Source organism: Brachyhypopomus gauderio, chromosome 4 (assembly GCF_052324685.1).
Source record: "Brachyhypopomus gauderio isolate BG-103 chromosome 4, BGAUD_0.2, whole genome shotgun sequence".
NCBI lineage: Eukaryota > Metazoa > Chordata > Actinopteri > Gymnotiformes > Hypopomidae > Brachyhypopomus > Brachyhypopomus gauderio.
The window spans coordinates 27,167,739-27,190,600 of record NC_135214.1 but is presented as its reverse complement, the minus strand read 5'-3'; the positions used below and the strand labels follow the sequence as shown (position 1 = coordinate 27,190,600).

Genomic DNA, 22,862 nt, shown 5'->3' with positions numbered 1-22,862 from the left:
AAAATTCTGGGGTCGCGGGGTGCGGTTTTTTGGGCTACTTTTGAGTTGGGCCACTGCGGGAGTTACAAGTCAACACTAAGAATCGATGGCGATATAATACTTAATTTGTCTCTGCTTCCCCAGTCGACAATTTACACCCCCCTTCCGCTCAACAACTTACACTCGCCACCCCCCCCCCCCTCCGCTCAACAACTTACACTCCCCCCCCCCCCCGCTCAACAACTTTGGCCTTTGGGCTAGTTTTGGCTTCTGAGGGGCGGATTTTATACTGACTTTGGGCTGGATATTTTTGTAGGACCTGGCAACACTGCTTGCTGCCCACGTCTCCCTAACCGGTCCATCCTCCACAATTTTCATCTAATCGGCTTTTTCATGTTTCTGTACAAACAAGCGACAAAGTAGCCTCTATAGCCAGTTGTTCGAGCTCCATCCTAACAAAGTCACGTAATCTATAATTCACATGAGCAATTCCTCGCAGAGCGGGAGATTTGGGGATCATGTGCGCTTCGTGGGGGATCTCTGAATAGACCGTGGGCGTTTATAATGTGCGATTGTATGAGTAATTTAAAGTCATGTAGTATGTTCACTAGCACTAGACGTGGGTCTGCTTATTAAATTCAGATTTATAATTTAAACTGACGTCAAGTTACTGAATTTAGCTTAATCTTGTTAATAAAAACAGTAAAGAAAAAAGCTGGTTTATCATTTTGAGTTCCAAATAACATCTAAAAAAGCTGAATTATCATTGAAGAGCCACATCCAAAATTAGACTAAAAATAGTAATGCTACCCATACATTTTTGGATAAAGAAGTTAATGATGTTGTCATTTCTAGTCTGCACTACTGTAACATGTGACAGTAGGATTGCCCTGCTGTCTTGTTAAAATATTTGACATCCTATTTCCTAACCAGGTAAAGAAACTCAGAGCACATTACGTAATATATTTATTTTTCACTGGTTTTTTGAAGTTCCACTCTGACAACAGTATTACAGCCCTTAAAGGCCTACGAACCGCATATCTTTGATTCTTACACAAGGATCAATACAGTCGCTGGGAGCTCGTGTGGTGGAACATCTACTTCTTTATATAGCTCGTAAACTGTGTAATAGTGCTCCAAAGAACATTAAGAATGCACTATAGACATTTTAAAGTCAAGATAAATGCACAATTGTTAAGACTTAGTTAACAAGGTTTTAAAGTTGAATTTTATGTTTAACAATTTACAGAAGTGATTAAATGTAATGTTTTTATCTTTATTATGTAAAATACTTTAAGCACTAGGAACTAAAACAAAAAGACCATGAACATAAAGATTTCGTGATGATAATATTATTATTAATAATGAGTCATATTTGACAACTCAATAAATATATTATTAATGCAAATTGTGAATTATTGTGAATGTCAAATTAAAATATAAAATAATCATTTCAAAAGATTGATAGGGGTATATGGCTTTGTGTTAAAATTTTCAACATGATTCAGAACATTCGCAAAGTTCATGCTAGTTCTCAAAGACCTGCAGATAAGTTAGTTATGGGCACTACAGGCGTGCACCCTGACGCACACCACAATGCCACCGTTCCACTTTCTGACAGCTGTAGCCGGCCAACAGTCTGCATAGCAGGAGGTCGTGAGTCACGGACCTGTTGATACGACTAGTCACCTGCACCTCAGAGTCTGAACACAATTTGCTTTAAGACGCAAAAGACAATTTCTGCATCTTTACAATAATCTGCATACCAAACACAGACTCCAGCAGCGCCGCGCGCGTGCCGCCTAAAGCTCCGTCTCCATGGTCACGACATGAACGTTTTGCTTCAGTCGCAGTCACGACTCCAGGAATAGAGACTGTTCGGCGGTCATGGCTATAAAAGTCCATTTTCAGCCAGTATTGGATGCGGGGGAGAGTGTTTTATAAAGGGGATCAGTTAGAGATGATGGAGCTGACAGAACGGCATTCTGGATTAGCGCAAACGAGATAATCACGACTCGCATTAACACTGACTGATTTAGAGAAGCGACAGCTTGACTTACGTTATTAGGCAGTCATGGATAAAATAATGGCCTTCATTTTATTTTAGAAAGCCTGTAGACCAAGTAACAGTTGATCACGACTGTAGGTTTGCGCATAGAACTCGAGTCAACCTGACAGGATCCTCACATTTTGCCCGTTGTAAGAGTAACGCAGAAAAGCTTCGGAAAAGCAACCGATCTAAGTGTAAAACTAATGTCCAAAGTAATAGCTGTAATCGAGCAAAATCAGATCTGTGCATAACAAACGGCTCCCACTGGCATACAGCTGACATGACATCAGAGATGTAGAGACGAAGCTCCATCTTAAGGAAAAAAGGTGCAGAGAATTTGAGTGACTCTGTGATAAGCTGAAGGAGACACCAGCAGACATGATCTCTTCCTAAGCGTATATACACTAAGAAGAACATCAAAACCCAGATTAAAAAGCTGCATACTTAACCGACGGCTGGAAAAAATCCCTCCGTTGAGTGACTTTCAGGAGTTCTACCAAGCATCACAATCTTTTCCTCTCCTCAGAGTATAATTTGCGGTCAACTTTTGCTTATTTCTAAAATAAGGCAACTGTGCCAAGGCCAGTGTGCGCACATGTGTCCTTGTGTTGGACTGCTGGCACTATTCCCTCTACATAAAGCATTTTAATATATTTAACAGGCACTACAGGAGGAAGGGCTTTAGATACATTGTGACTTCTATCTTTCTTGTGGCTATATTGAGAGAAAGAGGGAAAATGAGGGGGCGCAGAGGATATATGCTGTTTCCATAGAAATGAGTCCTACCCGCCACCCGCCACCGTAGTTCCTCACACTGCTCTGTTCCTGATGCATTCCTACTGCTGCTACACCCACTACACCCACTACACCCACATACAGTACTTTTCCATCTCATCATACACAGTGGGCTACCAGCCAAAACACCATCGCCAATTCCAGTATGCATCCAAGAAAAACAAAATGTACGTATGGTGACAAAATCAAAATCAAAGCCAAAATAGAATACATTCAACTCTATTATATCCTGTTCTTTCCAAATCTGGTATATTCTTCATCACTTTGCCACGTTGATGGAATGGAGCTGAGTTGATGACAAGCACCATCAGGCAGATGATGGGTAAACAGAGTGGTGGTTCTGAGCCTCAGTGTTGTGACATGTCCCGACTCCAACAGTGTGAACACCTGTGCTGATGGTCTAGTTCTCAACGTCCCACTGCCTGGGTGTCAGAGTTCTGGCCACACTGAGGCCCGCGGACCCCTGCACTGATGTATCTTCAGACCAGCTGTTTCTGAAGCTACAATAAAACGTACATATTCGTTAGCTGCCAACACACACACACACACACACACACACACACACACACACACACACTTAAAGCCCTGAAAGCCATGCAAATAAAGCAGTCGCACTCTCCCTCCCACGCAGTTGCCCACGCGGTGTGCTCAGTATGCTCGAACATCAACACAGCCCGCTGACAACCGATGCTTCCCTCCACTCTGTCAAGTGACCGTCCTTCTCCCCTGGAACCTGGAACCTGACCGCCACTCACCTGGAGGAGACCACAGCAGGTTGGCCCGAGGGTCCCCTTTAGAGGGGGCAAGCTCTGAGGGGGGAGGCTGGCGCACAGGGAGTCTTCTTGGGTGTCCACGGGCAGGCAGACGGACTCGCCTGGCTGGGCGCGCTCTGGGGACTCATGTTCGGAGCGGAGCGCGGACTTCTTGAGGGGGATGGAGAGATGAGATGCGAGCGAGGTAGGAGAGAAGTGAGAGCAGAGGCAGAGACGAACGGGCGATAGAGGAGGGGAGGCAGAAACTGCATTCTAGAGTCGAGCAGCGAATCACACTCGCAAGCACCTCGGACACGCGCCGCGGTAGAGATGCTCGCTGAGGTTTGCTCTCTCTCTCTCTCTCTCTCTCTCTCTCTCTCTCTCTCACACACACACACACACACACACACGCTCGCACACACACACACACACACACACACACGCTCGCACACACACCCTCCTCTTGTACTGCAGTAGCTCTCTCTAATCACAGTAATACATGCAGACTGAGTCACTGCCTCTGTTTTTCTTGTTCTGTGAGGAGGCATTTAGCGCTCCTGCAGGGTCCCTATTAGTCTGCATTCTGACACTGTATGTCCTAGTGCTCCAGAACCCTCCCTCTTCATGTTAATAATACACTCTGAAGTGCACTTGGCAAGGTATTCCCCTAATAGCCTTCCTCTACATCAAACCTAGAACACAAACAAAAAAACATCAAACTTCCAGAGTGAGTGTAAGGAAATCTTTAGTGTTTCTATATATATATAGTATATATTGTATATATATATATATAAACAGTGTGTGTGTGTGTGTGTGTGTGTGTGTGTGTGTGTGTGTGTGTGTGTGTGTGTGTGTGTGTGTATCATCACCATCTGTATGAGATAAACTGATAAACAGTTTATTATCGTTAGAACAGTGTCATTTCTGAAATGAGTTTGGTGTACATGCTTGAATTCTGCCTACTGACGTTGCCCTGTTACGATTTCCACTCACGCAAATAGAAACGAATATTAGAAATAGAATAGAATCCAAATAGAATCCAAGCTCTACCAGTAGCATTCAAGGGAAAGACGACTGAAGAAACATAGCACGACTGCGCCATACGTCACTAAATTTCATGATGTAGCTTTGCATTCCTCTGTTGCTTTTGCTAAAACGCTCTAAGCGTTTTGATGTAACAGAACGACACCTGTAATGATCCTGTCACAAGCTGCTATTTTCGGAGCGCAAACTTCCAGCTGCTTACACAGTTGTGTAATCTTAGCATCAGCTGGGGGAAGATTATGCACGCGCTGCAAGGGCTCCAGCATCCTTCTAGTGATGTTACCAGGCAACACGGCAACGCAGTGTGTTGCTGAGGCCAACCACAATGACTCGTGAGAACAGCGGAGAAACGTTTTTCCGCATGGGATGTGATATTTATTGGATATTTATTGGATTGAGGTTTCACCAGTCTTTTGATCAGTCCAATTCACCTTCGCTGGAAGCGACATTTGCCAATGATGGAGCCGCCAAACCACTTAACAGAATAAAGCCGCCAAATGCACTCTTATAGAATACAGTCAGTATTTTCCTGCTGTCGGTGTTTTTGTTTTATTTCAACGAGCCTAAAACCACTCTACTTTTAAAGACATGTTAAACATTGTAATGCTGGAGATAAATAAACCTCAAGTGAAATACGGTGCAATATTACTGTCGCACATAAATGAGCCCCGAATTAACGTGAGCCTAGAAGACGAAACTTCAGCTGAACACTCCACGCCATTTCTCCATTGGCTGTAAGAAGGAGGCAGTGTTGAAACACAGCCGCTGGGTCCCCCGCACTCTCATTAGCAGGGCTGCGCCCATGGGAGTCATCGAGGGATATTGTTCCACCGCTTGTTACCACGCCAGGACACGTCTATAAATAATAGATCAAGCACTTGTGTTAGTGTCAACGTGTGTTATGCTGAACATGTCATCGTATCAAAACACCACCTGGAACTCAGTGAAATATGATGACGGAGGAAACAGCACTATCTAGTGTTTTTACAAGAAACTCCACTGTACAGGTGAGGGCGCTTACGTAATTTGCACGGTCTCTTTGGGAAGAGTATTGGTATTTGAAAAAAGAGTATTTAGCGTTTGAAAAAACAAGATTACGTAACAGTGTGAAGCCTGTAAGGAGAGTAACGAAGGAGTCAGGACGATGACTAACACCGACACAACATGAGAGGAAGTGCGTTGAGATTAAATACTTAAATGCGATGACATTAAATACTTGACATCGTTACAATGTGAAATGGTATAGATATAAGAATAAAATATTACACCATTGACGCCTTATGCTACATTGAGTTTAACTGATGCAATTAGTATATTGTATTATATATTTGTGTGTAGTAATTTTATATAGCCTAACATAATAAATTATCATATACTATAATTGATCCATCTAGTTAGTTCGAAACAGGCCTGGGGCAAAAGACAACTTCTTCAGTCAGAACAAGCGCCTTCCACCAGAGGGCAGCATTGTACTTTTCAGTTGTTTGTGGCGGTGTCAGGTCGTGGATACATGTAAAGCTACATGTAATTTAATACATGACATACATTGAAGCCAGCGTTAATGTCATTTTAAAGTTTGTAAACAATATAAACCTAAATTTATCTTCATATTTGCAGTTAGAACTAGTACACAAAGTTGATATATAAATGCTTCAGTTAGGTATGGAAAAAGTGAATTCATGAGCAGAAATCTAGTCAAATAAATGTTATAGGCCTATTCATACACCGACATCTTAACATGGTCTCAGAAGAGAGATACTGTCAATCCTGACTGAAGATGATAAGGTAAACCCAAGAAAAACACTGAAAATGACGATAAACGTGCAGTCTGCAGTGTCCCATCAGTGGCCGCAGCCAATTCCCTTGTGCCCATGGACCCTAAACAAGGCGGTTTAGCGTCACTCCATTAGGCCTACACTGCATTTAATCCGTGATTGTCCCAAACGACTGACAGCGCTTGTGTGGGTGGGCAGGGGCTCAGAGGACTGCAGTGCAGTACTGGGTCAAAAGATGGCGTTGTTTACGGCACCAGAGTACCATGTAAAGGATCACCGACAATGTTCTGGCGTTTATTAAAGTTATTCAGAATCACAGACTAATGTGACATTGTGATTATTATTCACATCCACAAAGTATGATGAAAAATAACAACATGAAAAAAGATTTAAAAGAAAGTATGGAGAAAATATATAGATTGCACAGTAAAAATACGTTTTCGTAGCTGTGTGCTGTCTAGTGTGATAATCTCTGTGCTGGAATGGATTTTTTGGACAGATTTGTTTATAATCTCAAATGAATTTGTGGGCTAAAACCCTCCTGTACAAAAAAGGGTAGTGACCAGATCACAGGTCACTCAAATCAGGTCTGCTGAGCAGGTCACTCAAACATAATTTGCTACATTCTCCGTGTTAAAATATAGAAAAATTGCATTGTAGTATTTGAAAAATAAGAGGTTCAGACAATTTATATTAAATATATCAGTGAGAGTCTAACTATGTCAAGCAGCGCAGCAATAACATATGGCGTTATCACACTGGACCAATCAGCAGCTACGGTTAACAGGTTGTATGACTGACGTCATGTGTGCGGCGCGAGCAAGGGATGGAAGAAGGTGGGATGTTCCGATGCTCGTGCACAGATTGAAAGCAATCTATGTATTTGTTTCTTAGGCCGGGGATCCTCGAAACTCCTCCGATTTGAGGGATTACAGTTATGGGGATCCAGGGCCCCGGTGCATCGGGGTGGATACATCGACCTCCGGCTCGCGTTCATCAAGGTGGTTGACGTGAAGAGCAGGAGCTGTAAACGTGGACTATTTTTCTCCATATAGCTGAGACAGCGTTCAATCGTGCAAACGGTTGTATTCCCCTGGATTACGGATGAGATTATTAGCCTATATGGTTTGATGACATGGGTTTGGGCATGTAGTCAAACCTGAATACGTCTTGGAGGGCATGAGATGGCTAAATATAAACGCTGGAGTAAATCTTAAAAAGTGGATATATCCTTTTTATTCTGTTACTGGAACACTCTCGATGGCGCTATCCTCGTTACAGAGCGTATCAGGTCATATCGACCCAGTGAAAAAGCGGGGCGAGCGCTTATAGAGCAGTTTCTCTCCTGTATTTTCATCCGCCGGGCGGCGATGTCTTTTTCCTGCCTCGATCTCCAGTCCACGTCGCCTACTACGGCAACGATTTCAGAACCACTGGAGCTGGACAGCGACTGCATGGAGCACGCGCTGGATCACAGCATTAGAGCCTCTCGAGACGCAGGAGGATACCAGACTCGTTCGCTGCTGCATACTGGTCCCGGAGGTCTAGGCATGGCGCTGGAAGAAGAGCTTGCCATGCTTACTGGGGACCGTGAGGAGGACGCTTTGGACCTAACCGCCTTAGAGGCACCTGTGAGCGAGCAAGATGCCGACTTATTATCGCTCTTCCGACAAAAAGAGAGAGACTTGGTTTTGGCTGCTAAACTAGGGAAAGCACTACTTGAAAGAAACCAAGAACTCACAAAGCAATATGAAAAAATGAACAGGGACCTAAATGAAAAACTAGAGGTAAGTCGTTTCACACGGGTATCTTATTCTGTTTCCTACACTGTCGAACGACTTATTTCATTGACCAAAAACAGCCTCTGAAAACTAGAATGCAGTGAAATAGGCTATTTATTTATATTACTGTATGAATATGAAGTCTGCTTAAATTATAGTGTACCTGAATTCATCATCTAGGTTTTCTAGGCCCTTCTTCATATTGTTAACGCTGAAATCATACTAGCATTTAATATGTGATGAGAAAAAGGAGGATGCATCCCTTATAGCAAATCTTCATTCAGCCAACCAGCCAATCACAGGTGAATTAGCCATAATCCAGTAAGTTTGTCAGCGATTCTGTCAGCTACTTGTTCACCCAGAGTCCTCCCTGCTCAGCACGTGTGTAGAGCTGCACAAGTCCTAATCCACAGTCCACTTCCAAGGGCAGCTGCACCTACGTGTACTAGGCATCCTACTCCAAGGCCCCTAGGTCTACCAGCCCTCTCAAGCTTGGTACCAACGCCACAGTTCGCAAACCCACCACACCATTCTACCCTTCGTCCATGCAAACCCACACACCCTTGTTTAGCAGTGAGTGAAACCCATGCGGTGGTGTTGTACCCCCCGGACATCCAGACGGCCTGAGGGCTGATGGACCCACGTGACCATATGTCACTGCCCCTGTCCAGTTCTCTGTCATAAGCATCTGCTCACGTGCGTTAAATCCGACGCTGCTTGCCCGCGTCGTCCCCTCCCCTTTTGTGCTGACGGCTCCATTATCCTTGATTACCTTCAGCTCTTTTCATTAGACATGGTCTGATTACACAAGCCTGTCAGCTTTGCAGAGTGGTTCTTAGGAGGCTTGACTGACCTCCAAGCATTAAAGCCTGTTCAGTCCCTGAGAACTTGAAATAGAGCAGGCCGGGAACCTCCAACGTGCGGTCACAACGGATCACGCTCAGTGAGACTGAGACTGCGACTGTGTGTGTGTGTGTGTGTGTGTGTGTGTGTGCGTGTGTGTGTGTCGCCCCCTAGCACCTGGAGCAGGAGAAGCACGAGCTACGCCGGCGGCTGGAGCGTCGCGAGTGCGAATGGGAGGGGCGCGTGGCCGAGCTGGAGGCCGACGTCCGGCAGCTGCAGGGCGAGCTGGAGCGCGAGCGTGCGCAGCTGCGCGAGGCCGACCGCGGCAAGACGCGCGCCATCGCCGAGCTGGCCGACCACAACCAGCGGCTGATGGAGCAGCTCAGCAAGGTGAGCGAGATGCGCGGGCACCTCCCTCACCCCCGGGGGGTGGAGCAGGGTGGAGCAGGGTGGAGCGCTCTGTAGCTGATGGGATGGGGGTGGTATGGCTGGGGATGTTGGAGGTGAAAATCACGAGGGTGGGGGAGATTGATCCTGTGGGATTATGGGTATTTGCAGCTGATGAGGAATTAAGGCTGTGGGGGTGAACAAGCGTTTTTTTTTTTCTAAAGCCTGGAGCTCTCCACCGGGTTCAGAATGTGCTGAAGTAACGTCATATATAAGTAAAAGGTCATAGAAACTCAAGTGAGATTGTGTAACCCTAGTAATAATAGTTACAAACACAGTATCCCCACAGAAGAAACAATAGAGGTCTGTGTACAGTACTCTAATAAGAGTCTTCTGAAGGTACAATATTTAGCATACAAATTTGTTATTCTTGAATATTTAGCTTACAAGTGAATCACAATGTTTCATTTTCATCAAACCAGTAAAATATTTTTATGCATTCATTCAAGAAAATTATTTATTATACTTTGCAAAACAGTAATTGTTAGTTATTCCTATAAAACAAGTGCTCAAGGGATGGTGGTAAGCAATCTTCCATTTCACAGAAAACCTTCAGACACCATCAGCTCACATCCACACTAGCTAGAGAGATTTGTTAGGATGTCACAATTTGACAGCTTTTCTCGGTCACCTTATCTTTATTAACATTTGTAAACCTGTAAGCGTATTTCTGCAAGGAAATTGTTCAAATAGCACCACACAATGGATTTCCTCCAAAAGCTCAGAACATGTTCAACATTCTTGGTTTGTCTCTCAAAAGGACATATTTATCTCAATGAACATGACAGTCATGTGTGTCAAGTGCTAAAACAAGTCCTTGTGGTGTTGTTTATGAACAAGATAGTCAAAATAATTTGCCGTGTTGTCAATATAACAATGTACTCTAAGTACTATTTCATGATTAAGGTTTTGAAAACAATGACTGAAAATACACAAGGCTTAACTTTTGTCTGTGTGGTATATATAAATTTCAACAGTACATGTCAGATGTGGCAAACAAAATAGAATACAAAGATTTGGAATTGCAAAACAGTAGCTGAGCACGACTTTGCAAAGACTAACCAAAATAAGTAGGATTAAACAGGCAGGGTAATCAATAAACAGGAGACTAGCTGGAACCAACGACTTCTGGCAGGTGTGGTTTTCCTGGGCCAGACTAGGACATGTTATTACATGTAGAATTTCTTTTGCAAGAGACTGGACTGAATTCATATTTATGCTTTTACTGTTTGTACTGTAATTTCTTGACAGACATGTCATTGCAATACAGATACCAAGTACTTTTATCAATACACACATCCCTCTTCACAAGTGAAAGTCAAGATTCAGCTGGAAGCATTCCACAGATTCAGGAAACCTTTACCAAAATATACATTTACAAAAAATATGCTTGACAGATTATGACAACTGGTTCTACACTTTTGAACATAGTGACTTATGCATTGAACCAATGCCTACATATATTGGCAGATATAACGTTTCACCAAGGAACAAAAGAAGTAAAATACATTTTGATCACCATAACATAAACCATCGATAATATAAGAAACAGCAGACATAATCATTGGTAGGCTATTCATTTTCCAAAGTGTTGAAAAGTATGGGCATGTATGTATTCGAAACCAAGACAAACTCCTTTTATGAAACACACAGGAGTAGATGATGTGGTGGGCGAACTAGTAACTAATTTTGAGAATTTTAACTGTGATCTGAGAAATGCCCCAACGCGCTTGAACATCTCTGTAAGCAGGTCCGGCGCCAGAACATATACAGTGAGGGGGCGTCAGAAAATTTCGGGGGGGCGAACGTAAGTTGTTGAGCGGGGGGGGGGGGGCGTGGCGAACGTAAGTTGTTGAGCGGGGGGAGGGGGGGGTTTGCGTGTAACGATTGTCGAGCGGCCGAGGGGGCACCATGTAGCGATTGTTGTAAAATAAATGGGTCTTATTTTTTACATTGAGGGGGCGGGACACCTCGCCTGAGGGGGCGACGCCCCCATTCGCCCCCCCGTGGCGCCGGCCCTGTCTGTAAGACTGCTGCTTTGATGTTTTTACTTTATGTACTGGTGCTGGTTCTGTAACCCTCGCCATGTTCTTCCTGGTGTCATTAGCGGTGACCACAGCCTTGTGAGCCCCGTGGCCTTCTCGAGCCGTAACCTTTTCGGGGAAGATGCAGCAAACGATTTTCATAACAGCCCTCGGAAGAATTGTGTGGTTGTTACGTAAACAGACGGGCGCGTTGCGGTGAGGGCCGGTGTGGGCGGCGTGTAGTCGTTCCCTCGTTTTACGTCCGTTTACAGCGGTGACGCAGCTTGAATTCGGATATGTGCTTTATAAAAAACATTGAAAAAAGAATAAAAAGAATTAGTAAAATGTTGCTTGTCGCCTTGTTAGTAGCTTCACTTCTGCTCAGTTTTAGGGTCCAAGTTTTCCATCTGCTGATTTACTGCTGATAATTGTTGATTGTGGGACCTGCACCGATTTTATTTTAATTTCCTTGCTGCGAGCAGCGTTTACAACATTATATTGATGAACGTTACGCATCAGGCATATGACGTAGCAGAAGTGAATTATTTAAACCATAACACATCCTCAGCATGAACGGAACCTCCGATCCATGCTGGCGTACGATCTTAAGGGATGTTATTCAGACACTTAAATGGAGCGAATATGAACAGGTATGTGGTCACAAGCGTCTTGACCTGCTGTTCAAGTCACTGAAGTGTAAGGCAGACATCCCAAGTCTCCCGGAAGCTGCGGGAGTCTCCCGCATTTCGGTAGTGTCTCCCTGATACCCGCGAGTCACATATAATCTCCCGGAATTCAGAACGAGTGACCCACACAAACGCGCACACAGGCGACAGACTTTTTTCTCTAATCGCGAGTGGGAAGGAGAGAGAGGGGGTTCTGATTGGCCTGTTCTCCGCTCAACAACTTACTTACGTTCGCCCCCCCCCCCCCCCCCGCTCAAAACTTTCACTCCCCCCTTCCTCCCTGAAATCAACTTTTGCAACTTGGGATGCCTGGTAAGGGGCGAAATAAATAGAAATTGTTGTAAAAAGAGTAGATGTACAGATGTTGCACAACAGGTTCTCCGAGCAACAAGATATGTGAATCGCTGCACGCGCACGGTTACACGAGGCAATTAGAATCCCGCGAGACCTTCGGTTCAGTTCCACGTGTGTGCAGAACGACCACTGCGTGCTGCGAGGGTCCGAGGGAGAACACAGGCTTGGGGCAAGATGCATTACTAGCGGGGGCACTTTTTATGCCGTGGAATGTGTGACTCTCAAATTTAGGAAAACAAGGAAAATCAGTAGTAGGAAAGGACAGTCTAGCGCTTCTGTATAGTGATATAAAGTTTTGTGGAGGTTTGTATTGGTTGATAATGCTTTTTACATTTTTTGTAATTTTCTGGATCTGCATAGTTAAATTGAAATGAGTGAACAGTGCCATTTCAGCGCTGACAGTTCAACAGTGAGGTTTGGTGGCAATTTAGGTTGATACAGATTGAGGTCATATATGTGTGTATTAGTGGTTTGGTTTTTGTGTGGACTAAGAAGGTTTTTCCTAGTTCTGGGCAGACAGTCTGTGGGTGATGTTTCTAAATACGCATACAGTATGTGAGTTCTGTGGCAGACAGTGGGGTGAGATCCTTCTCAGCTCTGGCTGAGAGAATGTTTTTGCGTGTGTGTGTGAGAGAGAGAGAGAGAGAGAGAGTCATTTCTGTGATTTTTGTTATTAATTATTAATGTTGTTTTTATTAATTATTAATGTTGTTTTTGTTTATAACTTTTATATTGTTTTTGCAAAAAATGTGTAATTCACAGTAAAGTGAATATAACGTTAATAAATGAAAATGAAATGAATGAGAGAAGGAAGAAGAGGGAGGTAGAGTTAGAGGGGAGGAGAGAGAATGAGAGAAAGAGACAGAGAAAGAGACAGAGGGAGAGAAAGAATCAGACAGACAGGGAGAAATGGAGAAAGAAACAGATGGGGAAGCAGAGGGAAGGAGAGAGAGGACGAGAGAGGGAGACAGAGAGAATCAGATTTACAGAAAGAGGAGGAAGGAGAAAGATAGAGAGAAGGAGAGAGAGAAGGAGAGAGAGAAGCTGCTGTTTCTCAGCTGTTCCAGGCTCCAGGAACATCAGTGTTGGCAGCAGAAACACAGCAGAGCAAAACTCATTCCCACACATTTGCATAGTCCTGTATGTATGACACCGGCGGTAGACTAGGATTTGAGTATTTCATTACTAAACCAAAAGAGAAAATACACAAAACATATTTCTGTGTGGGTTTGACTTAATTGGATTTATCTTTCATTAATTATTTCTTATGGCTCAATTAAGGTTTAATTAAAGAATACTGGAATAGGGTTAAGTATTGCGAGGAATTTCATTAACACGATACACCACAGAGTGTTGTGTCAACTGCATGTTATATAGTGATTGCTTCTAGATGCTGGATGACTTTGAAAGAATTGTTTTCAATCCAGAATAGCATTTATACTGAATTATCAATTATGCAGCATTCAAATTACCATAGAGTTCTTACAAAGGTCTTGCAAGGGTGCATCCCATATCAATATGAGTCAATATGGCATCCCTCTATGTTATACTGTTTACTAGTAATATGACTACCTACTCAGTCTATTCATCACCACTGTAGCTCATTAATGGGGTAACTCTGCTATTCTGGGTATTAGAAGTTACATTCACACATAAATACTGCAAGCCTGCATGTGCTTTGCACCCCTTAAACTCTTAATGCCCATTTGAACTGTGCTTAAACCGTATTGACTCAATGTCCCATGATGCCTTGCACCTTGGCGGCAAGCTGGCATGCAGTTGTAGCAAGGCTCCGCCCAGATGGAGTGTGGATGCTGCTTGTGGGAAAGAAAGAGTGGCCGCTGCTTGGGTCTGAGCCCGCTCACAATGCGGATTATTGAAGAGAACTGGATGAGAAGGTCAGGACTTTGTAGTAAGGTGGTGCCTGAGAGGTCTGCTGAAAAAACTGTGTAGTGCTCCATTTAATATCTGCTTACCTGCAGGATCATCTTTCATATCTCTTTGTAGCCTATCTCTGTGTATGTTTGGGCTCCCTGTTATTTCTAAGTTTAAAATTACTTGGTGTGTGTCTGTATGTGTGTGTATGCACTCATTTTTGTGTGTGTAGTGAGCTTAAGTGAACATGCAGTGTGTCAACAGATACGCCGTTGCAGTGGCTGGAAAGCTTGCCTTGAGAGTAATTGCAATGAAGGTGGTTTGCACCATTTCTGCCAATAATCACGAGACTGCTCGGCGGGGATGATACTCAAGAGGAATGCGATTAGTCACGCTTAGCAACAGCTCGGGAGCCCTGAATAGTTGGCTTGCTTATACGATGGTCCCTGTCATTATTCATCAGGTGCAAATACAAGACCACTGGATATAATGCATAACTGGATATATACATTTAAACCCATACACACTGCACTTTGACCTGGAAGAGATTCTACGCTCATACCTACTGTATGAGATGGCCTGCAGGGTCAGGGTCTGATGTGTCACTTCGGGGTCAAGCTCAGTGTTTTAGTTACATACAGTAGAACTACATACAACAAGATATATTTTGTGAAATACAATTGTGATGGGATTTATTTTTGGGAAACAATAATTGCCAAAAACACATTTGCTAGGGTGTAAATTATGCAGGCATTGAAGCATTTCTATTTATAGCTATTGTGATCACAGCAGTCCAAATTCAGGAACACTTGTCCTTATAATCCCTGAACTTAATATACCTGCCTGCTGCATAGTGTTGAAAAAGGCTGCAGACACTGGTGGATAGTGTTCAATAGGGGGCACTATAACAGTAATTTTGATGACTGGGCAAATTATGTATGTGTTCAAACATGCATCAAACAAAGTTGAAATGAAAGTTTAACATTCTGTATATGTCTAGTAGTATGACTACTAGTAGGTATGTTTCATTCAGTTAGCAACATATGGTGCAATTTACATTACACATGAAAGGCAGTGATTATTTGTGAATATGTATATGGCTCACACAGTGCATCCACGCATCATGGCACCCTATATCATCATAGCGTAGTACATGCTGTAGTATCCAAAATACTTCCAAATACTGCAGGCACTGAACTGCAATCTTGGGGCTACTTGTAAACTGGGCCGGAAATCTGCTCACAGATAAATCACAACAATAATTTAATTTAATAAATGTTAGTAGTGAATCAGTACATACAGACATACAGTCCTGCACTTGATGTTCCAATAATACATTAGATGTTCTCAAAAACACTGTATTCTTACAAAGCATTAAAAAAGTCTGTGTTTTCAGATGCACAAAAGGCTAACATGCAACAAAATGTAATATGTTCCATTATAGTCACTGCAGACAGTCGTGGGTCTCCTTCCATATTGTGAAATTGAGATGACCTTGACTCTATGAGGCTATGGGAAGTGATGTAAGGCACTAGTCCAAGAGCAGGTGGGATTAGGCTGTAATCCAGACTAAGCTTCTTTTTCCTTCACATGTTGCCAAAGACAAGGCAGCAAACAACATCTTACTATATAAACAGAAGGCTTATTATAATACAGTACCCAGTGGAACATTGTGAGGAAGTAGGTTTCCACAGACTTAGTGGTATACATGTATTTATCAAGTAAACACACCTATATAAACAATTAGGTATATAAGTATTCTTTAGAGTGACTATGGAAACATACATAAGAATAAAGATTCATTAAATAACAATTGTCAAATTCAAATGTATCTGTATAACTTATATATTGTCACAAAGTAACTTGACAGAAGTCATACATAGAAAGAATCCAAGGTCCTCATGAGCAAACCAAGATGACCATGGCAAAGGAAAAACACTCTGAGAACAACAGAAATAAACCTTGAGAGGAACCAATGCTTAGAAGGGGAAGCCATCCTCCTCTGGTCGAAACCAGATGGCAAACTACCAAAACATAATGAGTAACGCTGCTTTTGCTTTTACCTTTAGCTGGCTATAAAACAGACAGAAGAATATCTTATAAACCTTACGGATAGCTAAACACATATTCGGCAGAGATACTCTGATTGCTCTAGTAGTACTATTCTAGTAGTTCTATTCAGATAGGGTTCAGATATTCACATATTCTATTCAGATAAATTCTCTTCCTGTCATGATCTCTAAATCACCACAAATGTCTGGAATTTGGCATCCTTTCATGTTAACGTTTGTTTTTCTACTGTCGTCTTACGCTGCAAAGTTTACACCATGCTTTACAGGTCCCACCTTCTCGCATACGCCCTGTATGCAACCACCGGTCAGACTGCTTCTCAGTGTGTGTGTAGTTGCTCACAGAAAAGATATATGAAGTTTACCTTCTACAATCTTCTGTGTGAAGTGCCTAGAGTTTGTGCGGAAATCTGTTGATTGTGTCTGCCCTGTTAAAATGGCACTAAAACATGATCTTCAGGAAGGAATTCCTGGGTACATCAGAATTACTGAAAATAATTTTGTAATTTTATAGCATCTGATTTTCATTTATTCTATGACGATTAGGAACATGATTACATGAGCATGTAGGTTCTGAAGACAGTTGTTATTGGTTCTGGAAGTCTAAATAATTTGTTAAAACTGGTTATGTACACCTGACAACATCCACCAATTCTAAGAACACACAGAAAACAACACAGATCACTACAACACTACAAAGTGATCCTGTGCCATAGGTCATAGGCCTATCAGATAAAATGAAAACAGGAACCCTTTAATATTGATGTATTTAACATAATTTATTATTAATATTTTCATGTATTCATGTGGTAGACATATTTATCCCAAATGGACTTTAAACCTTGGCACGTCTGAGGACAAAGAAGCAGCTATTACAGGAATTCACCTTTTTGTGACCAAATTCCTAGTACATTTCCAGATAAATGTGCAAGCTGGTGGGACATATTAAATCACGTAAGAATGTAACACTAAACATGTATCAGCGTGTCCATGCTTGGAGACAAAACGTGTCTCACTGTAGTTTGCTAGCTTGAACACAGGAGCTTGGAAGTTGACAATAAAGCCCACTTGCTCCAGAGAACTAATCAGATTATGGCTGGAACATTAAGATAATTACTTTATACACAACACGGAGAGAAGGCAGAACATTTAAGAGAACATGATATTGATGTTTAATGACAACAAGGGAATAAAGAAGACATGGTTTCAGACTTTATGTTTATGTCCTGCTGCATACGCTGTGTGTTTATGATCTCAATGTGAGTCAGTGTGAAAAGGGGTACATAATTCATGATGTAGCATTTAACAAAGCCTTCTGTGTCATCTCCTCCCATTGATTGTGAGCAAATTGTAGCATCACAATCCCTGCAAAAAGGTATCATACATCATTCACTTCCGATGCTCTGCTAAAATGAACAACAGGTATCCTACACCTACGGCAGTCGTCAGACGGTCATATCAGGGGTGACTTGTGTATCAATCACCATGATAGTACATGTGTTTCAGTGAGAACCAAACCCATTACCTTGGTGTGGCTTGCAACCTGCTCTGTCTACTCGAGCAGGTTGGCTAGTATTGACTCACACTGCCACACCCTCCAGGCAGAGCTAAACCTGCTTTACTCTGTGATGTTTGTAAGCCTGAAAGAATTTGTTGAAGATTTATTGTGTTCACAGCTTGTGGTTGAAATTCTGAACCTTGGGTTCATTAATCAGAAACGGTTTTGTGTCCCCCGAGTATTAATTATGATTTTGAGATAGTAATCTTTGCCATATCACTGGCACATCTGAATAATATTTTATTAGTGAAAATTGTGTCTGTATCACAAAGGCAACAGATTCCTGTAGCACACGGTATGACTAAGGAATTTCAGTTCAACCAATCACAGCTATTTCTGGTTGCTATACCAACTCTAAGTGTCATGTTGAAGTCCATTGGTTACCATGGGGATGTATTACCCCCCCCCCCCCCCTTTCCTCCAGTACTACACCTCCTGTTGTGCATAACTTCCAGACAATCAATAAAACATACTGATACCCCCCACCCTGTTTACACCACTTCTACAACTAGACATTAAACATTCAAAACATGATCACACACCTAGTCAGGCTAGATGATGAACCGCCCCTTACTGAATTGGTGCTTGATTATAGGTGACTGAACGTGCACTTTTGCTCTTTAAAGTGCAAATCGGCTCCAGATAAAAGAAAGCTGAAGGTGGAAACACAGATACGTGAGATACAGAGGAGTCTTCCTCCTCTTCCTCCTGGTACCAGCTTTTCCTACACGACCTTGCTGCCCTCGGGGGCTGTGTGCGGTGTCATGGTGCTGTGGGACTCGTTTGCAAATCCACCCACATGCATCAAGACATGGGGAGACAAATTGTACCGAGGACATATCATCAGACAAGGACGCATCTAAATAGATAATGAGTAATTGCTTATGATTACTGCTATGACAAATGTTTACAATATAAGGTCATTTTGAAAAGATAAGTGTGCAACTTTGGAATAATAGTGTTATCTGTAGGGAAGAGTGCTAGTAATCACTGTGGAGACACAATACTAGTCTTTGTAACCTTGGGATATGTTGTACATCTTTGCACATTCATTTTGTCAAATTGCAGTAAACGTCTAAAGGAAAGTAAAGGAAGTATCTCATAAATATATACTTACCAGAGTGCAATTACTTGTTAGCTGGGGGCTCGGTTTGAAAATGATCTGAAGCATTTGACTGACAGCCTCAATTTCCTAGACCATTCCAACTGGACTTAGTGTCACAGCAAGCTGTAATCCATACAGGGCGGGTATTATTATTCTGCTTCAATGTGAATTAATATTGTCAAATCAAGCATTTTCTGTGGAATTTGATTAGTTGTCCAATAGTGTGAACTTACTCAAAGGTGTAAACATGAGTTGAACTGGTGGAGTGTCACAGTGTAAGGCGTGTAAGGCGGTTTATCAGGGCTGTTACATCAAGAACAGTGTCTAAAGAAAGTACCGTATCACAGAGGGTGCGTTTCTCTTTATGGGATCCTTTACTATATGTACTGTAAAAGGAAATTCACAGTTTTTGTTGTAAACAACGTTAAAAATTTTTTTTTGCAGCATTTCTGCTCCCGGTTCTGGCGGAGCAGGACCTAGATCTCCAGGATACATGCTGCACCTCCTATTATACTGCTGGAAATGATAGATGATACAGTGCATGTTTATATGTGTCTGTGGAGCTCTAAAACACTATCTAGGACTTTTAAAGACCAGAGTCCCTAAAGATAATACAGCTCATCTCTGCAGACAAACCAGATGCTGCAGCATGACTCCGTGCTTTCTCTAGGAATATATATATATATGACCATTGTATGATTATTTCTGTAAAGTAAAATGTGCTCTGAGCTGACCTGAGCTATTATTAGCTGTTTATTGTTTACCATATTTTGCTATTCTTCAAAACAACTAAAAGAGTAAACACAAAGTGAAGATGGCTATAAATGACATTTCCGGCATTTTAATTGAATGTTATTATAGAGGAAGTAGTAAAGGATAACTCATGGACTTGCTATTTTCCTCCTCCTGACAGAATTTCAAATCACTGAAACCGAAAACTTGATTTAGAAACAACTTTGTTTTGTCTCAGACATCATGGGCCAGCAGCAGCTAGGTTTTCAGGGTTGCCATGGTGATGGCCACTGATGATGCGACACTTTGCTTGCACAGGGCAGTTTCGGTTATGGGTCTCTATTGGTCTGGTGTGTTAGATCCATCAGCTGCACAGGGCCCTGATCGAATCCATATCAAACTAATGGGCTTGGCTGAATAATTCCAGACATTTCCCAAAACGATAAATGTGAACAGCACGCTTGCATGTGTGTATATGTAGATGCATGTGTGTGTTTTAACTCTATGATACTCTGTATCATTCCAGGAACCGTATGAGTCACAGTCCTAGACTATGAAGAGCGCAGGGCTTCTCGTGTGTTTCATTACTGTAGATATCATAAAATAAATGATTGTGTGGAAGCTCCAGAGTGATATTCTGTGGAAATGAGAACTGCTTCAGTTCTGGAGCCGTTATATCTCCCACTGCCACAACCCAACAAACAGTAGAAACTAGACATGCATCCTCCCAGATAGCACAGTGGCACAAAAGGAAGTCTGAGCAGATTCTGTAGGGTCTATAGGTACCGCTGTATGGATTCTACATCCTTCTACATGACGCCACTGTGTTGGTCCTCATGACTGCGGGGCATCCTTTGATCTATAATGGTGATCCGAAGGGAAGCAGTTGAGCAGAATATATAACAATGGCTGTAACCAGACTAAAGAGTGGGCTCAAGTGGCAAATGCATACTGAATTATCTGTGTGTGTGTGTGTGTGTGTGTGTGTGTGTGTGTGTGTGTCTACATCCACAGGCTGCTGAAGTGGAGAGACAGTTGTCCACTCAGGTCCACTCTTTGCGGGATGACTTTAGAGAGAAGAGTGTCTCCACCAACCAGCACATGACACGTCTAGAGAGCCTACAAGCAGAGGTGAGGCACTGTGGGAGATGGAGTTTTCTCCTCTTCAAGGCTTGTGCTAAAGCTAAAACAAATCAAATGACCCTTGCTTTATACAAGGAAGTGTTGCTTGGACAAAGGGAATGTGTGTGTGTCGCCGCGTGAGCATTCGGGTGTATGTTTACATGCTGGGCTTTATTGTGAAAAACCTTCACCCCTTTGCTGAACATAATTCCCTCTGCTGTTCCTCCTGTGATTGTTTTGGTTGTGCTCTCTTCTGCTGGGAGCAGCAAGGGCTAGAAGTAAGTGTCTCTGCCAGTCCTCTCGGTCGCATGTCTCTCACTCATTAGCTGTGCCATGTTCATTGGTTTTTTTTTTAAGTGTCTCTGCTGCACTGAAACTCAAACCTTTGTGCAGCAGGGATGCCTAGTTCACCGGAGCGTTGCTTTTTTTAGTGTCTCAGGCCACGTGCTCTTGAGTAACGTCAGCGCACGTTTATCGGCAGCCTCTGAGCAGGTGGCTACCGCAGACTCTCGTTCGTGGTCTGATGTGGTGAGGAGGCTGGTCTGTTCCTGTGGGAAGCTGAACTGCTCACGTGTAAATGGAGCCTGGGAACTTTCTCACATGACATGGCTGGCCCGTGTGCATCGGTCACGTGCAGTGAATAAAGCAGGCATGCCTTCTGCATATTCACCCCCCCCCCCCCCCCCCATAGTCCTCATTACATAAACTACATACATTTCTGTATGATTTATGATCAAGATTTATAGACGGAGCCGGACAACCTTGCAAAAGTATTGGGACAATTACTGTGGGATTCCCATTGAAGGCCAACCTTGAAAAAGGCATTTGTAAAAAGACGCCACAAAGTCTGTCTCACATAGTTGCCGGAACACTAAGAAGGTCCAGGCTGCTGTAGGCCAGCCCCTGCTGTAAGACATATCATCTGTGTGCTACAAGCCCACAGCCTGTGTTTTTTCCCATGATGCATGTGTCCATTTCTGCATGTCTTCAGTGAAAGTACTATTAAATGTCTCCTTGATTATGGTAGATGAAAGTACTGTGTAATGCCTCCTGGATTATGATTGATGAAAGTGCTGTGTGACGTCTCCTGGATTATGACCGATGTCATATAGGCATAAAAGGCCCTTCTGCTTAACATCTCATTTTCACATATTCTCATAGTATTATGGCAATAAATTCAGCTCCCTGTATATTTATTGTCTTGTTAATATTTGAAAGCATGTATTGCTTGCATGCAATCTTTCTTAAAATATTTGGTAAACCAGATAACCCTTGCAATTCTGTCTCCATGTCAGACAGTGGTCCCCGTATCTGTTTATTTAATCAAACGTTGAGCATAAAGGATGGCTCCCGATATGGGCTCGTGCATGGGGCAATTAACCAGATTAAGCACGTGGTTAGTGGTAACTGTGGTGACAGCAGTCCGGAGGAATGGGCTGATTTATGTGAATTGATAGGAGGCTCTGTGTCTTTCCATGATGAATCTAGTGGAACTGAGTGAGGCAAGGCCACGCTTCTATTTTAAGGCACGATACTGCTTTGACTGGGTATTTTCAAAAACTGCTGGCAGTATTATTAGTTTCAGATGGAGATGAATCACAGGTCTTGCTCTATTGATGATCTCTTCTGTGCCTAAATGACTATGACTAATAATTAACGATTATCCATCAGCATACTGAACGATTGAGTTTAGTCTTAAAATTTTATCTCATGTCATTCCGAATTTATAGCAATAAACAGACATCTTACTGGAAGGTCCTCCGTAAACATCTTGCCTGAAGTAGGGTAGCAGATAGGGGGGGGAGCATGGGGGAATGAATGAAATTCTGAACTAAAATTTGAGTTAGCTTGCGAAAACACCGCCTAAGACG

The 22,862-nt window shown here is 42.7% G+C and overlaps 1 protein-coding gene across 4 annotated transcripts in view; it reads left to right on the top strand.

Annotated features, from left to right (window-relative positions):
* The first annotated feature begins 5,362 nt into the window (after positions 1 to 5,362).
* bicdl1 (BICD family like cargo adaptor 1) overlaps positions 5,363 to 22,862 on the top strand; it is a 24,823-nt gene continuing 7,323 nt past the window's right edge. For 3 of the 4 annotated variants that reach the window (XR_013130521.1, XM_077003453.1, XM_077003451.1), the window contains exons 1-3: positions 7,238 to 8,182; positions 9,194 to 9,409; positions 20,884 to 21,000. Coding sequence is in view for 3 of the 4 variants with exons in the window: in XM_077003453.1 (XP_076859568.1) it covers positions 7,766 to 8,182; positions 9,194 to 9,409; positions 20,884 to 21,000 (750 nt within the window). In the remaining variant the exon portion in view is untranslated. Of the gene's footprint in view, positions 5,628 to 7,237; positions 8,183 to 9,193; positions 9,410 to 20,883; positions 21,001 to 22,862 lie in introns of those variants that run through there. The other variant, XM_077003452.1, reaches the window with a different exon arrangement.